Raw genomic sequence first — 16,499 nt, 5'->3', positions numbered from 1 at the left:
AGCATAGTTTTTTATTTTATTTTTCTTGTTTTTCTTCTTTTTTTCAACATGGCTAATATGGAAATGTTTTGCATATTTCACATTTATAATTGAGATCATATTGCTTGCCTTCTCAATGAGTGGGGGAGGGACTTAAGGAAGGGAAAGTACTTAGAACTCAAAAAAATCCTTAAATGAATGCTAAAAATAAAAATCAGGGGTGGGGGGGATCACATATAAAAGCTCCGAGCAGAAGACTCACATTGTCTGTATATGTTTATGTGTGTGTACATGGCTACATTTTAAACAATCCCATTGTTTAAAATTGGTTAAAAATTCAAGACCAGCCACACTGTAGAACTGTCAGAAGTGAAATTGCATCTAAAACACAATTGAATTGCTACTATAAACGGTAAGCTTAATAAAGGCAGGAACCATGTCTTATCTAAACTTTATACATTCCCCAGAGCCTAGCCTAGTACTCTTCACACAGAAGCTATTTGAAATGTCTGCTGGAGAAAGAACTATGGAATTCAATTGCAGAATGTAGATTGCGCGCGCGCGCGTGTGTGTGTGTGTGTGTGTGTGTGTGTGTGTGTGTGTGTGTGTGTGTGTTGTGTACTGCATTTTGGTTTGTTAGATGATTTCTCCCACTCATTTTAATTCTTCAACACAGCATGACTATAGTGAAAATGTATTTAATAGGAATGTATGTGTAGAACCTATACAAAACTGTATGCTGTCTCGAAGAGGGAGGGGAAAATAATAATTTAAGTTATATGGTAGTTATTGTAGAACACTGAAAATAAATAAAATTAATTAATAATAAAAAAAAGTCTGCTGAAATTAAATGAAAATCAAACAATGTCCAACACTGAACCATCATCACTGTCTAATTGCAGAGGAGAAATAAGCATGTTAGTCTACTATTAGTCAAGCCATTACAAAGCAAAAAAAGTATCACTTCTAATCTAGTAGCAAAAATTTACTTCAAAAATTTGGGCTTTTGCTTTGGGATTTTGTACGACCATTTGGAGTAATGGTAAGGTGCACAGACCAAGTGGAATAGCAGAGTCAACTTAACTCCTATTCCCAGAAATGTTGATCCCACCTACTAATAAGTATAAAAACATTTAGAGAAAGATAACTATAAAGATGTAGCAATTTATTAGAGTGGCTCAGGCAAGCTCCCTGGGACAGGAAAAGGATGATGACTTAAGAGAATGGGATAGCGGGGGCAATAGGGAAGGGAAGTTAGGAGAGTGTTCTTCTAGAACGTACTAGCACAAACTATAAAAGATTTCTAAATTAATTCTTGAAGAAAATTTTCTTCTAATCATTAACTGTAGGACTCAATGCAGTGATGAAAAATTTCTTTTACATAAGATTGCTTTATGCCAGGCTAATTATCTCCGAGAAAGGAGGAATCAACTAATCAATGAATAAGCACTCATTAAGTGTTTACAGGCATGAGTTTCATTCTAGATCATAGTAATAAAGTGAATATTGCAATAAAGTAATTCACACAATTTTTTTCTATCCCAGTGCATATAAAAGTTATGTTTAAACTATACTATAATCTATTAAGTATATGTCTAAATAAATGTACATATCTTAATTTAAAAATACTTAAAAGCTAAAAAATGCCAAACATCATCGGAGTCTTCACTGAGTTGTTATCTTTTTACTAGTGGAGGGTCTTGCCTCCACACTGATGGCTGCTTACTAACCAGGGTGGTGGTTGCTCAAGGTTGGGGTAGATGTGACAATTTTTAAAAATAAGACAGCAATGAAATTTGCTGCATTGATTGACTCTTCCTTTCACTTGAACACTTTGAGGCCATTGTGTGGTTATTAATTGGCCTAATTTCAACATTGTTGTTTCTCAGGAAATAAGAAGGCCTGAGGAGAGGAAGAGAGTCAGGAGAACAGCCAATCTGTGGAGCAGTCAGAACACACATAACATTTATCAATTAAGTTCACTGTGTTATGTGGGTGCAGTTTGTGTGCCTCAAAACAATTACAATATTAACATCAAAGATTACTCATCACAGATCACCATAACAAATACAATAATAATGCAAAAGTTTGAACTATTGCAAGAATTACTGAAATGTGACACAGAGGCACAATGTGAGCACAAGCTATTGGAAAAATGGTGCTGACGTGCTTGATGAAAGGTTGCCACAAACCTTCAATTTGTAAAAAAAAAACCACAGTATTTCTGAAGTGCAATAAAGCAAAGTGCAATAAAACAAGGTACGCCTGGACTATATAGCTAGGTGCTGTACTTTTGTACAAAGACAAAACCAAGAAACAAAAGTTTTTACCCTAAAGGAACTTACAGTTTATCCAGGGAGACAACACGTATTCAAGTATATTTGAAAATAAACGCAAGGTAATTTTAGTAGGGAAGGGAAGGCCCTGGCTCAGAAGAGACTTCATATACAAACTGGAAAATGAGCTAAGTATTGAAGGAAACTAGCGATTTTAAGAGACAAAGGAAGGAATGCATCTCAAGCATGGGGCCAACCAGTGCACAGGCATGGAGATGGAACCATGCCATGAGTCAAGAATATCTCTTAAGGGATAGTTTGGTTGGACTCGAGAATATAGAAAGTATAGTAAGGTACAATAAAGTTGGAAAATAGGTTGAAAGGTGCTGAGTGGAAGCGCAGTGCACTGAAAACAGCACTGGATATGGAATGAAAGACCCAAGTTTGAATCCACGTATTACTTGTATGGTCTTGGACAAATTGTTCCATCCTTCTAGAAAGCTTCTGTTTCCTCCTCTGTAAAATAAGGGCACTGGCCAGAACATAAAAGTGACCAAAGGTGATGAACATACAGTTCCCAACAGAAGACTTAAAAACTATTAAACACCACATGAAGGACTGCTCCAAATCATTAATAAAAGAAATCTAAATCTAAACAATTCTGAGTTTACACTTCACTTTCAGCAAACCAGTAAAGATGACCAAGAGTGGGAGCAGTCATTGTTGAAAGTATTTGGAGAAAGACAGACATAATAATGCTCCAGTGGCAGAGCTGTGAATTGGTCCAGTCATTCCAAAAGTGATTTGGAATTATGCAGAGAAATGACTTAAATGCCTATACCCTTTAACCCAGAAATTAATTTCACTGAGGTATATATTCCAAGGAGGTAAGTGATAAAAATTTATAGCACCACTTTTTTGTAGTGGTAAAGAAGTAGAAACAAAGTAGATGCTTACCAACTGGGGAACAGCTAAAACAAGTCATAGTGAATGTATGTAATGGAATACTGGAATGGAATACTGCTGTGCAGTAAGAAGTGATGAACACACAGAAGAGTGAGAAGACTTGTGCCAATGAAGACAAAGTAAAATAAACTGAACCAGGAAAACAATATACATGATGACTGGGCCAAACAGCAACAATAAAACCATCTAAACTGAATGCTACAAGGTTATAATGACCAATGTGCTGGGGGGTTGGCCCCCACAAAAAGATAGGAGAATCTAGCTTCCTTTTCAAAATGTCTGATTGGAGACAAGGAATAGACTTGTGGAACACAACATATGATGTCACATTTGGTTGATATTTTGGCAAGTTTTGTTGAATTGTAGTGATTTTTTTGCCCTTGTTTTTCTTTCTCTTTCTTTCTTTCTTCCTTTCTTTTTACTAGTTTTTATTAAAAAGGATGGTATTCTGGAAGTGGGAGGAAAATGGGGAAATATGAGTAATATAAAAACAAAAGACAATAATGTAATTTTTAAACAAAAAGAGAGGAGGTTGGACTAGATGACATTCAAGGTCCCCTTCCAGCTCAAAATCCATGATTTTAAGCCCCCAAATTTATTCTTTTCCCCATACCTAGAAAGGAAGTGATTTTGGTTTGGAGGCTATAACTACCACCTAACTTGGTTGGATCCGCACTTAGCCTCTTTAACTGGCCATGTCAGCTGTGCAATTCCTCTCCTCTCAGAAAGCTAAATTCATCTCTTAGAAATGTTACTGGGAGGCAGGCCCAGGAGGCATTTCAAAGGCAGTTTCCTCACCATAAGAAGCAGCTCTTTAACATTCCCTGAGTGTTTAACAGCCTTTAGTAAATACATTTTTTTTTCCTCTTCATGAGACCTGTCACAGGCCACTACAAAATATTCATGTATAAGCTGTCAACAATTTTGCAACATTTCTGTTAGAAAGTCATTAGGTCTTAATATCTATGTCACAATCTCTAATTTCTTTCTCCTCCTTTAATATTCCTATGTCCTCTCAACTACATAGTCCTTGCCTCACAAACTCTGAGAATGTGGGATGGGCAGAACTCATGTCCTAGAGGAAGGGTTTATTCTTTCATGAGAATAGAGTAAATACATTCATGTGGCAGGTGGGGGATGAAACAGCTTTTTTGTACATCCCTTGTGTCAGTAAGCTTCCCCTAAACTCCCCCCAACCCCATCCCCCAATCTGACATATGGTCCAGCAATAGGACACAGCTGCTCCAAGATTCTACGTCTTTCCTCTCTCTCCCCAGGACTCTGAGAATATGTACTAATGCTTCTCAAATTCCCAGGCAGTGAGACAGTCATTACTGCAGCAGAGATGAAGGGATCCAAATATTTTGAAATAGCATGTCATTTTTATGAGTTGTATGTGCCTCCTTTAGCTTTGTGCCAGTGGAGCTGTAGTCCTAACAGTTAACTGTTAATGGATTAGATCTGCACCAATATGTAGTAAAACTCCAAAATGCTGGAGGGAGGGGAGAATAGGGAATGAGGCTTGGGGAAGACACTCAAAGAAGGAAAGGGGTTTATCTTTCAGCAGAACCACAAAGCAGAACCACTCCCTGCCTGTCCCAGAAGTCAACGCACTGAGACACCTCACAGACTTCAGCTAACCAAGTACACAAACAAAGTATCCTAGAGCCAAATACATTATGATTTGAGCTCAGCCTTACCTCATCCCACTCTGAAGCAAAGGACGGAGACTTTTCCAGCCGCTTCTTCCCAATGCTGCAGTTGGACAAGGACTCGCTCCTACTCCCCATTGTGGTATCTTCTGTTGGTGAGCAGGTCAGGAGATCAGAGTCTGACTTGGACAAACTGCGACTGAGTTTAAGTTCAGCTTTTGGTCTGCTAGTGGGAGGGGCCCAGCTCCTGGTCCCACTCCAGTCTCCTGCTTCCTCAGCACCACCAGGGTGCTGAGATATTTCATGCATCAAAGTTTCAGGGTCCGATTGGCTGTGGTTGGTGGGCAGGCCAGTTGAATAACCCAGTTTCTTATTTTGGTCAGGAAGGCTGGGCCGGGTAGATCCAGGAGTGCGCAAAGCAGCATCCTCCAGCTGCATGGCAACTTCGTGACTTGTGCCCTGTCTGGATGACCCTTCAGAACCACCCTGGCTGACAGTGGAAAGAAGCTGGAAAGGGTCCTCACTGATTTCACACACTGGAGAAGAGCCGTGTAGAAGACCTGAGAACTGCTCTGGGACCTGCCCGTCTAGTCCCTCTGCAGAGTCCTGGCTCCGGCTGCTCCTGCTCCTTCCGTGGTCTAGAGTACATGGGGAAAGAAAAATAAAAAATTAAACTCAGCAAAAGACAACGAAGTCACAAGTTTCCAAGTAAGAGGGGGGTAGGGGAACAGGATGGGGACTTAAAGGCAGAAAGAGCAAGGAAAAGGGAGAAACAGAGAGAGAAGAACAGTTCTGTATTGTTCTCAATGCTCAAGTTGTACCCAAAGTCACTGCATTTATGAAATTCCAAACACTGGCCTGATTTATGCAATCTGGCAGTTTCCCTTGTTGTTTTACTTCGGTGAACATTAACAATCAGATCTTGCTATATTAGGTCTGAAAAGGTGTTAACAATATCCTACAGAGAAAACACAAGTGAGAAAAAGTATTTAAACATGGGATAAGGAGAGTGAAAGTGAGAGTGTCAGAAAGAGAAAGAGAGGGAGAGTGCTATTGGAGTGTGGAAGCAGGGGAGGGAAAGGGGGAAAGAAAAAGGGAGAAGAAAAAAGAGAGGGAAAGGGGGAGGGAGAGGGAGAGGGAGAGAGGGAGAGGGAGAGGGAGAGAGGGAGAGGGAGAGGGAGAGGGAGAGGGAGAGGGAGAGAGAACACACCAGAGAATGCAGGAGTTTTTGCTGGGACTAACTAGCAAGACAGACTCCTGGAACATCAGATACATTTCCATAAAGGCCAAAGTGTTATTTAGAGTCACCCTCCCTTCCTTTGGCAAGGAAAGACAGGGAAAAGTTGGAGACCATGATACACAACCTGCAACTTCTGGAATGCCTCAACCTAAATGTGCAAAACAAAACAGCAGAGAAATAACTGTTTCCTTCCCCAGGGGATTATGAACTCCACGCCTCATCCTTCCTCAGCGAGCACAGACTTAAGAATGTGAACATTTCACTCCCTTCAAATCCTCCCAGTTGCTCCTATTTGTTTAGGTTTAACCTTAGCTGATACCACTGAAAACAAAATGGTCTAATCTGTCAGTGCCAGGACACATTTGTGATCCTCTGAAGACCTCCTGCATGCCCCAGAAACCTGACACTATTAGTTCACAAGACTAGCTACTACTGTATACACACCCATGATATCAAATAAAACTGTCTTGGAGTAGCATGAATAACTGACTCAGACTGCCAACTGGCACACATTGGCAATACCTCCACATTTACCTTGGTCACCCAAGGGCCTCCCAACCTTAACTTGAGCCTAAGTTCTATCAAAGATTTTAACTCATTAAGAAGAAAAGTTTATCAGGGAAGAAGGCAGTTCCTAAAATGGTTATCAGTAACATAACAGCTACATTTGAAAGTAGTTTTTTAATGCACATGAGTGAATTTTTAAAAAATTTACCTCTCTGGTTTCTTAGAAGGTAAAAGTGAGCCTGTAAACTAGTCTGAAAAATGTATATGTCGAATCAAATTACTTTAGAGCTAGAAAAGATTTGGTTTTTATTGTCCAGTCATGTCTGACGCTTCATGACTCCAAAGGCTATAGCATACCAGGCCTTTATATCCTCCACTATCTCTCAAAATCTGTTCCAGTTCATGTTTGTTGTTTCCATGTTGTTTCTTCTGCCATCCACGTTTCCTTTTGCCTTCAATCTTTCCCAGCACCAGGTCTTTTCTAATGAGTCCTGTCCACTCAGGGCCAAAGTATTTATGCTGCAACTTCAGTATTTGGTCTTCCAATAGATAGCCTGAATTCATTTCTTTAAGTATTGACTAATTTGATCTCCTTGCTATGCAAGAAACTCTCAAAAGTCTTCTGTAGCACCACAATTCGAAAGCATCAATTCTTCAATGTATTCCTTATAGTCCAATTCTCACGGCCATACACTGCCACTGGAAAAACCATAACTTTGACTATACCTTTGTTGGCAAAGTGATGTCTCTGCTTTTTACTATACTGTCCAGATCTGTCATAGCTTTCCTCCCAAGGAGCAAGCATCTTTTAATTTCATAGCTGCCATCGCCATCTGCAGTGATCTCTGAGCCCAAGAATCTAAAATCTTACACTGCTTCCATTTCTTCTCCCTCTTTTGCCAGGGAGTGATGGAACCAGTTGCCAAGATCTCTGGGTTTTATGATGTTAAGCTTCAAGCCAACTTTTACATTCTCGTTTTTCACCCTCATCAAGAGGTTTCTGAATTCCTCTTCACTTTCTGCCATCAGAGTAGTATCATCTGTCTATTTGAGATTATTGATATTTCTACTGGCAACCTTAATTTGAGCCTTTGATGCATCCAGCCCGGCATTTCACAAAATGTACTCTGCCCATAAGTTAAACAAATAAGGTGACAATATACAGCCTTGTCATACTCGTTTTCCAATTTTAAACCAATCAGTTATACCATATTTGGTTACAAGTATTGTTCCTCAGGAGACAAGTGAGATGACCTGGTGCTCCCATCTCTTTGAGTATTGCCACATTTTGTTGTGATCCATATAGTCAAAGGCTTTAGTGTAGTCAATGAAGCAGAAACAGGGGTTTTTTCTGGAACTCCCTTGCTTTCTCCATAATCCAGCAAATGTTGGCAATCTGTTCTTCAGTTCTTCTACCTCTTTACAAACCAACCTGTCCTTCTGGTATTTCTTGGATGACATATTGCTGAAGCATAACGTGTACAACCTTAAGCACAACTTTGCTGGCATGTGAAATGGGTGCAATTGTTTGGTTATATAAACATTCCTTGGCACTGCCTTTTTTTTAGGATTGGGATATGAATTGATCTTTTCCAATCCAGTGGCCACTGCTGTGTTTCTCAAATTTGCTGGCATACAGAAGATAGCACTTTAACAGCACCATCTTTCAGGGTTTTAAATAGCTCAGCTAGAATTTCATTACCTCCTCTAGCCTTATTGTTAACAACGTTTTCAAAGGTCCACTTGACTTCATTCTCCAGGATTTCTGACTCTAGATCAGCAACCACACCATCATGGTTATTGATGATGTTAAACTTTTTCTTGTATAGTTATTTTGTGTATTCTTGCCACCTCTTCTTAATTTCTTTTGATTCTGTTAAATCCATACTATTTTTGTTTTTAATCATGCCCATTTTTGCATGGAATGTTCCCTTGAAATCTCTAATTTTCTTGAAGAAATTTCTTGGAGGAGCCAAGACGGCAGAGTAGAAAGACACACAGACACTTAGCTCCTACCCCACAGCCCGTAAAATACCTGTAAAAAAGAACTCTCAACAAATTCTAGAGCAGCAGAAGCCACAGAACAAAGGAGCGGAGGAGATTTCTGTTCCACAGAGACCTGAAAAATCGATGGGAAAGGTCTGTCGTGCACTGGACACGGAGCAGAGCCCAGCCCTGCCTTGGCCATGCGGCACCGAGAAGAGCAGATCTGAGCAGGCTTCAGAGACGGAATCTCCAGCAGCAGCACAGATCCCTCAATCCACAGGTGCCAAAGGTCAGTGAGAGGGTCTTTTTGACTGGTTGAGAGGGGAGCGGGGTGTCCCCATAACTCAGGCCCCCTTGGGAGGCAGCAGCGGACAGGGGCTCCCAAAGCAGGCAGTGGCCCGAGTCCATTATTGAAGGTCTCATTGTAAACCCCCTGAGGGAACTAAGCCCGTGTGGCAGCCCTGTCCCCACCAAAGCAGCTGAACTTAATCTCACACTGAATAGCAGCCCTACCCTACCGAAAGCCCCTGAGGCTGGGGAGCAGTATTTGAATCTCAGCCCCCCAAGCACTGGCTGGGTGGAACTGGAGGCGAGGTGGTTGTGGAGAGGAAACTCAGAAGTCCAGTAACTGGCTGGGAAAATGCCCAGAAAAGGGAAAAAAAATAAGACCATAGAAGGTTACTTTCTTGGGGAACAGGTGTCTCCCCCCAATCCCTTCAGATGAGGAAGAACAAGGCATGCTGTCAGAGACAGTCAAGGCCTCTGCCTCCAAAGGGAACTTAAAATGGGCTCAGGCAATAGAAGACCTTAAAAAACAAGTTAGGAGCTTACTAAAGAAGAACCAAAAAAACGCTGAGGAAAATAGCAGCTTTAAAAAGAGGCTAACTCAATTGGAAAAAGAGGACCAAAAGGCCAATAAGGAGAAGGAGGGTTTAAAAAGCAGAAATAGTCAAATGGAGGAGAAGGTTCAAAAGCTCACTGAACAAAATAATTCGTTGAAAGAGAGAACTGAGTCCAGGGAAATGAATGACTATGAGTTAAACCAAGAAGTTAGTAAACAAAACCAAAAATTTGAAAAAAATAGAAGATAAGGTGAAGAAATTTCTTGTCTTTTCTATTCTACTGTTTTTTTCTATTTCCTTGCATTACTTAGTTAAGAAAACCTTATTTCTCCTTGCTATTCTCTGGAATTCTACATTCAGTTGGGCATTTCTTTCTCTTTCTCCTTTATTTTTTGCTTTCCTTCTTTCCTCAGCTATTGATAAAGCTTCATAAGACAGTCATTTTGCATTCTTGCTCTTCTTTTTCTTTGGAATGCTTTTTCTGTTGCTGCCTCCTGAACAAAGTTTCACATCTCTGTCCACAGTTCTTCAGGCACTCTATAACATATTCAGGCCTTTAAATATATTCATCACTTCTACTTCTTATTAATAAAGGATGTTATTTAGGTCATATCCATACAGTCTGATGATTTTTCCTACTTTCTTCAATTTAATTCTATATTACCATACTGATGGTAAGTTCTTCAATTTCAAAAGGCTACAAGCCAAGACCAAAGTGGAGGGAGTGTTGGTGCATGATTTTCTGTTTGCAGATGATTGTGCACTCAATGCAGCCTCTGAAGCTGAGATTGCAACAAAGTATGGATCAATTCTCTGCTGCCTGTGCTAATTTTGGCCTAATAATTAACAACAAGAAAACAAAGGTGCTCCATCAGCCACCACACACCATCCATATGTGGAACCATTGGATACAACAAATGGAGAAACTCTGAATGATGTGGGCAAGTTCACTTGCCTTGGTAGTATAGTTTCCAGGGATGTACACACTGATAATGAGGTTGATGCATGCATTGCCAGAGTTAGCTCAGTATTTGGGAGGCTCCAAAGAAAAGTTTGGGAGAGAAGAGGTAATTAGACTGACTACCAAACTGAAGCTCTACAAAGCCATTGTGCTGACGTCATTATTGTATGCCTGTGAAACATGGACAGTCTACCAGTGCCATGTCAGGAAACTCAATCGCTTCCATGTGAATCGTCTTAGGAAGATTCTGAGGACCATCTGGCAGGATAAGGTACCAGACACTGAAGTCCTTGCTCGAGCTGAACTGCCAAGTGTTCAATCTATGCTTCAGAGAGCACAGCTCCTATGGGCTGGACACGTTGTTCGAATGCGAAATGTACACTTGTCAAAAAGACTGTTTTATGGAGAACTTGGATGGGGCAGGCGACCACATGGTGGCCAGAAGAAGCAATACAAGGACACTCTCAAGGTCTCTCTCAAAAACTTTGGATTTGACTGTGCAACATGGGAGGCAATGGCACAGGACTGCTCAGCATGGCATGCCCACATCGGAAACGGTGTTGTGCTCTATGAGCAAAGCAGAATTGAGACAGCATAAAGTAAATGCAGGATGTGCAAATTTGGAGTACCCACTCAAAAACTCATGCAGACTATCAGTGCCCAACCCATGGGAGAGCATTCCAAGCTCATATTGGTCTGATCAGCCATAGTTGGACACACTGAAATTTCACTTTATCATGGCGATGTCATTTTGGTCCTCTTCGAAGATGAAGGACAACAACCAACTATATTTTGTAAAATAAGAAGGAGCTCATGATCTGAGCTATAGTCAGCTACAAGTCTTGTTTTTACTGACTGTATAGAGCTTTTCCGCCTTTGGCTGCAAAGTATCTGATTTTAATATTGACCATCTGGTGATGTCCATGTGAAGAGTTGCCTTTTGGGTTGTTGAAAAAGTGGTTTTTATAACCAGTGAGTTATCCTGACAAAACTTTATTAGTCTCTATTCTACTTCATTTTGTACCTCAAGGTCAAACTTGCCTGTTATTCCAATTATCTTTTGATTCCCTCCTTTAACATTCCAATCTCTTATGATGAATGTGGCCTGTTTTTGGTGTTATTTCTAGAACATGTTGTAGGTCTTCATGGAACTGATCAGCTTTGGCCTCTTCAGCATCAGTAGTTAGACCATAGACTTGTTATTACTGTGATGCTGAATGGTTTGCCTTGAATTCAAACAGATATCATTCAGTCATTTTTGATATTATACTCTAGTACTGCTTTTCTCAGCCTTTTATTGACTATGAGGGCTATTCCATGTTTTCTAAGGGATTCTTGCCAACAACAGTATGTGTAATGATCACCTGAAATAAATTCATTCATTCCCATACATTTAAGTTCACTGACACCCAAGATGCAATACTGATCTTTAGAGCACTGAATTTTCCTTTCATTACCAAACACATTCACAGCTGACTTTCCTTTTGGCTCTGGCCCAGTTACTTCATTAGTACTGGAGCTACTTGCTGTCCCCTGCTTCCTCAGTAACATGCCAGTAACCTTCTTAACCTGGGGGGCTCAGTTTCCAGTGTCATATCTTTTATCATTTTAATGCTGTTCATGGAATTTTCTTGGCAAACATACTGTAGTAGTTTGTCATTTCCTTCTCCAATGGATCACCTTTTGTCAGAACTCTCCACTATGACCTTGGATAACCCTGTACAGCACAGCTCATAGTTTCACTGGGCAATGGAAGCCCCTCTGCCATGAGAAGGGCAGTGATCTGGGAGGGGACAAAGAGAGTAACTGGAAATGACTTTAGTGAAGATCTAAAAGGAAATTAAGGTCCAAAATGGGTAATTTGCCCAAGAATAGAGAATGGATATAACACTGCACTATGGACTTAGGCCTCAATTATAGTGCCAGCTCTGATACTTCCAACTGTGTGACCATGGACAAATAATTTAACTTCTCTGGGCCTCAAATGTCTTATTGACATTTGGTCTTCTTCAGCTCTAAAACCCTATGACTATATGACAGTATTAGAATCAGGTCTTGTAAAGCTCAATACTTCCTGAGGAATTGAGGGAAACTGGACACCTACTCTTCCAACTCTCATGATCACAATGCCACCCAAAGAGCCCAAACTCAACCTTTTACTTTGCTTCAAGTTCCACAATTAAGGAACCGATAAGAAAGATTAGAAAATAAGTAGCATGTCTTATAAAAACATATTCCAAGGACATGAGGATAAGAGCTGACACCTTATGCTAGACTACCTACAAGCTGCAGTTTTCCCAAGTCAACCTTTATCAAAAAGATGCGAGGGACCACTTTGGAGATGAAACTAATGAACAAGGATGGAAAACTTGAGCTAGTATCCTTGAAATCTGAACAGGGAGACAGCCCAATTAATCCCCACACTCCCCCAAAAAGTAATTCTGTCTTTTGTGGAGCACTAAGCTTTTTGGCAAGTCTACAAAGCCAGTAAACCGGGTGGGTCAATTACCTCCACTTACCATCTAATAATTCAAAGAGACTCAGAAGCATGTATTCTGGCTTTCCCTTTGTAAATTACTTGAATCTTTCCAGATTGTCTACCATATCATCTCACAGACTATGCACAAAGTCAGAAGACCTGTACACAAATATGGATAATATATTACTGGAGATTGTAAAAAAGTCTTCGATTGGGGCGGAGCCAAGATGGCGGAGTAGAAAGACGCACATACACATAGCTCTGAACCCACAACCCATAGAATGGCTACAGGGAAGTAACTCACGGCGAATTCCGCACCCAGAGGCCACGGAATATTGGAGCGAGGGAGATTTCTGTTCCAGAGAGACCTGCAAACCTCTCGCCGGGGGGTCCTTCGCGCTGCGGACTGGGCGCCGGGACTGGGAGCTGAGCGCAGCCCTGCCGCGGCCGCGGCACCGAGAGGAAAAGATCCGAGCAGGCTTCACAGACAGGATCTCCAGCGGCCACACGGGTCCCTCCACCCACAGAGGGATCTGCAAACCTCTCGCAAAAGGTCCATCGCGCTGCAGACACAAAGCTCAGCCGAGACCTGCTGCGGCCACGGCTGCGGCACCGAGAGAAACAGATCCGAGCAGGCTTCAGGGACGGGATCTCCAGCGGCCGCACAAGTCCCTCCACCCACAGGTGACAGGGGTGGGTGAGAGAGTCTCTTTGGCGGGTCGAGAGGGGAGTGGGGTGCCCCCATAATTCAGGCCCCCCCCGGGAGGTAGAAGCTGAGAGGCGGCTGCAGACAGGGGCTCCCCAAGCGGGCGGGAGCCTGAATCCATTGCGGAAGGTCTGCGCATAAACCCCCTGAGGGAACTGAGCCTGAGAGGTGGCCCTGCCCCGATCTCAGCACCAGATCATAATCTCATACTGAATAGCAGCCCTGCCCCCGCCAAAAGCCCTGAGGCTGGAAGCAGCATTTGAATCTCAGACCACAAACACGGGCTGGGAGGATCAGGAGGTGAGGTGGGTGTGAGGAAAATATTCAGAGGTCAAGTCACTGGCTGGGAAAATGCCCAGAAAAGGGAAAAGAAATAAGACTATAGAAGGTTACTTTCTTGGCGAACAGGCATTTCCTCCCTTCCTTTCTGATGAGGAAGAACAATGCTTACCATCAGGCAAAGACACAGAAATCAAGGCTTCTGTGTCCCAGCCCACCCAATGGGCTCAGGCCATGGAAGAGCTCAAAAAGAATTTTGAAAATCAAGTTAGAGAGGTAGAGGAAAAGCTGGGAAGAGAAATGAGAGACATGAAGTCAAAGCATGAACAGCAGATCAGCTCCCTGCTAAGGGAGACCCAAAAAAATGTTGAAGAAATTACCACCTTAAAAACTAGCCTAACTCAATTGGCAAAAGAGGTTCAAAAAGCCAATGAGGAGAAGAATGCTTTCAAAAGCAGAATTAGCCAAATGGAAAAGGAGATTCAAAAGCTCACTGAAGAAAACAGTTCTCTCAAAATTAGAATGGCACAGATGGAGGCTAATGACTTTATGCAAAACCAAGAAATCACAGAACAAAGAGAGAAGAATGGAAAAATGGAAGATAATGTGAAATATCTCATTGGAAAAACAACAGACCTGGAAAATAGATCCAGGAGAGACAATTTAAAAATTATGGGACTACCTGAAAGCCATGATCAAAAGAAGAGCCTAGACATCATCCTTCATGAAATTATTAAGGAAAACTGCCCTGAGATTCTAGAACCAGAGGGCAAAATAAATATTCAAGGAATCCACAGAACACCGCCTGAAAGAGATCCAAAAAGAGAAACTCCTAGGAACATTGTGGCCAAATTCCAGAGTTCCCAGGTCAAGGAGAAAATACTGCAGGCAGCTAGAAAGAAACAATTCAAGTATTGTGGAAATACAATCAGGATAACACAAGATCTAGCAGCCTCTACATTAAGGGATCGAAGGGCATGGAGCAGTATATTCCAGAAGTCAAAGGAACTAGGACTAAAACCAAGAATCACCTACCCAGCAAAACTGACTATAATACTTCAGGGGAAAAAATGGTCTTTCAATGAAATAGAGGATTTTCAAGTATTCTTGATGAAAAGACCAGAGCTGAAAAGAAAATTTGACTTTCAAACACAAGAATGAAGAGAACCATGAAAAGGTGAACAGCAAAGTGAAGTCATAAGGGACTTACTAAAGCTGAACTGTTTACATTCCTACATGGAAAGACAATATTTGTAACTCTTGAAACATTTCAGTATCTGGGTACTGGGTGGGATTACACATGCACACACGCTCACATACATAGAGACAGAGTGCACAGAGTGAATTGAATAGGTTGGGATCATATCTTTAAAACAAAATGAAATCAAGCAGTGAGAGAGAAATATATTGGGAAGAGAAAGGGAGAAATTGAATGGGGCAAATTATCTCTCATAAAAGAGGCACTCAAAAGACTCATTAGTGGAGGGATAAAGAGGGGAGGTGAGAGAAAAACATGAAGTCTACTCTCATCACATTCCACTAAAGAAAAGAATAAAGTGCACACTCATTTTGGTAGGAAAACCTATCTCACAATACAAGAAAGTGGGGGATAAGGGGACAAGCAGGGTGGGGGGGATGATAGAAGGCAGGGCATGAGGAGGAGAGTGCAATTCGAGGTCGACACTCATGGGGAGGGATAGGATCAAAAGAGAATAGAAGTAATGGGGGACAGGATAGGATGGAGGGAAATATAGTTAGTCCTATACAACACAACTATTATGGAAGTCATTTGCAAAACTACACAGATATGGCCTATATTGAATTGCTTGCCTTCCAAAGGGAAGGGGTGGGGAGGGAGGGAGGAAGAGAAGTTGGAACTCAAAGTGTTAGGATCAACTGTCGAGTAATGTGCTTGCCACTAGGAAATAAGAAAAACAGGTAAAGGGGTATAGAAAGCTATCTGCCCCTACAGGACAAAAGAGAAGATGGAGACAAGGGCAGAGAGAGAGGATAGAAGAGAGAGCAGATTGGTCATAGGGGCAATTAGAATGCTTGGTGTTTGGGGGGGGAGGGGATAAAAGGGGAGAAAATTTGTAACCCAAAATTTTGTGAAAATGAATGTTAAAAGTTAAATAAATAAATTTAATAAAAAAAAAAAAAAAAAAAAAAAAGTCTTCGATTGCTATAGTCTAAAATGTCTTACATTAACCCCTAAAAGTTATTGAATCACAATAAAGAACTGCCACATCTGTCTCACAATTGATTCAGTTCCACAAACACCAGAATAAAAAGGGGTCACACTTTCAAATTAATTTGCATGCATGGGTCATGCAGGAAGAGCATTTTTGCTCTGGGGTCAAGTGAAAGGATCAGAATATGGGGGAAATATGCAAACTAGGTAACTGAAGGTTGGTTAGAAGAGATAACTGCTGAAAACTACCTGCCTCCATATTTCATAGAACCTTCCTATTACTTACAGAGATTAGGAAGTTAAATGTCCTTGCCGCTAGGTGGCATAGTGGATAGAGTTATGGGCCTGATGCTAAGAAGACCTGAATTCAAATCCAGCCTCAGACTCCAATTAACTCTCTGACCCTTGGCAAGTCACTTAACCTCTGTCTGCCCC

At 41.4% G+C, this 16,499-nt stretch overlaps 2 protein-coding genes across 10 annotated transcripts in view; one reads left to right on the top strand and one right to left on the bottom strand.

Moving 5' to 3' along the window:
- ANKS1A (ankyrin repeat and sterile alpha motif domain containing 1A) overlaps positions 1-16,499 on the bottom strand; it is a 254,914-nt gene that overhangs the window by 88,854 nt on the left and 149,561 nt on the right. For all 8 annotated transcript variants that reach the window (XR_011974180.1, XM_072641817.1, XM_072641818.1 and 5 more), the window contains one exon: positions 4,922-5,511. Coding sequence is in view for 7 of the 8 variants with exons in the window: in XM_072641817.1 (XP_072497918.1) it covers positions 4,922-5,511 (590 nt within the window). In the remaining variant the exon portion in view is untranslated. The remainder of the gene's footprint in view (positions 1-4,921; positions 5,512-16,499) is intronic.
- LOC140525983 (uncharacterized) lies at positions 5,507-15,049 on the top strand. 2 transcript variants are annotated; one of them, XM_072641826.1, is made up of 3 exons: positions 5,507-5,581; positions 8,686-8,895; positions 10,201-15,049. In XM_072641826.1, the coding sequence occupies exon 3, from the start codon at positions 13,946-13,948 to the stop codon at positions 15,032-15,034; it is 1,089 nt and encodes a 362-aa protein (XP_072497927.1). In that variant the 5' UTR covers positions 5,507-5,581; positions 8,686-8,895; positions 10,201-13,945; the 3' UTR covers positions 15,035-15,049. The 2 variants fall into 2 exon arrangements, with proteins under 2 accessions (XP_072497927.1, XP_072497926.1); XM_072641825.1 differs by having other exon boundaries at positions 8,686-15,049.

The sequence above is a fragment of the Notamacropus eugenii genome, chromosome 2, assembly GCF_028372415.1.
Source record: "Notamacropus eugenii isolate mMacEug1 chromosome 2, mMacEug1.pri_v2, whole genome shotgun sequence".
NCBI classification, from domain to species: domain Eukaryota; kingdom Metazoa; phylum Chordata; class Mammalia; order Diprotodontia; family Macropodidae; genus Notamacropus; species Notamacropus eugenii.
Note: the sequence above shows the minus strand (reverse complement) of the source record. Positions and strands in the feature narration are given on the sequence as shown.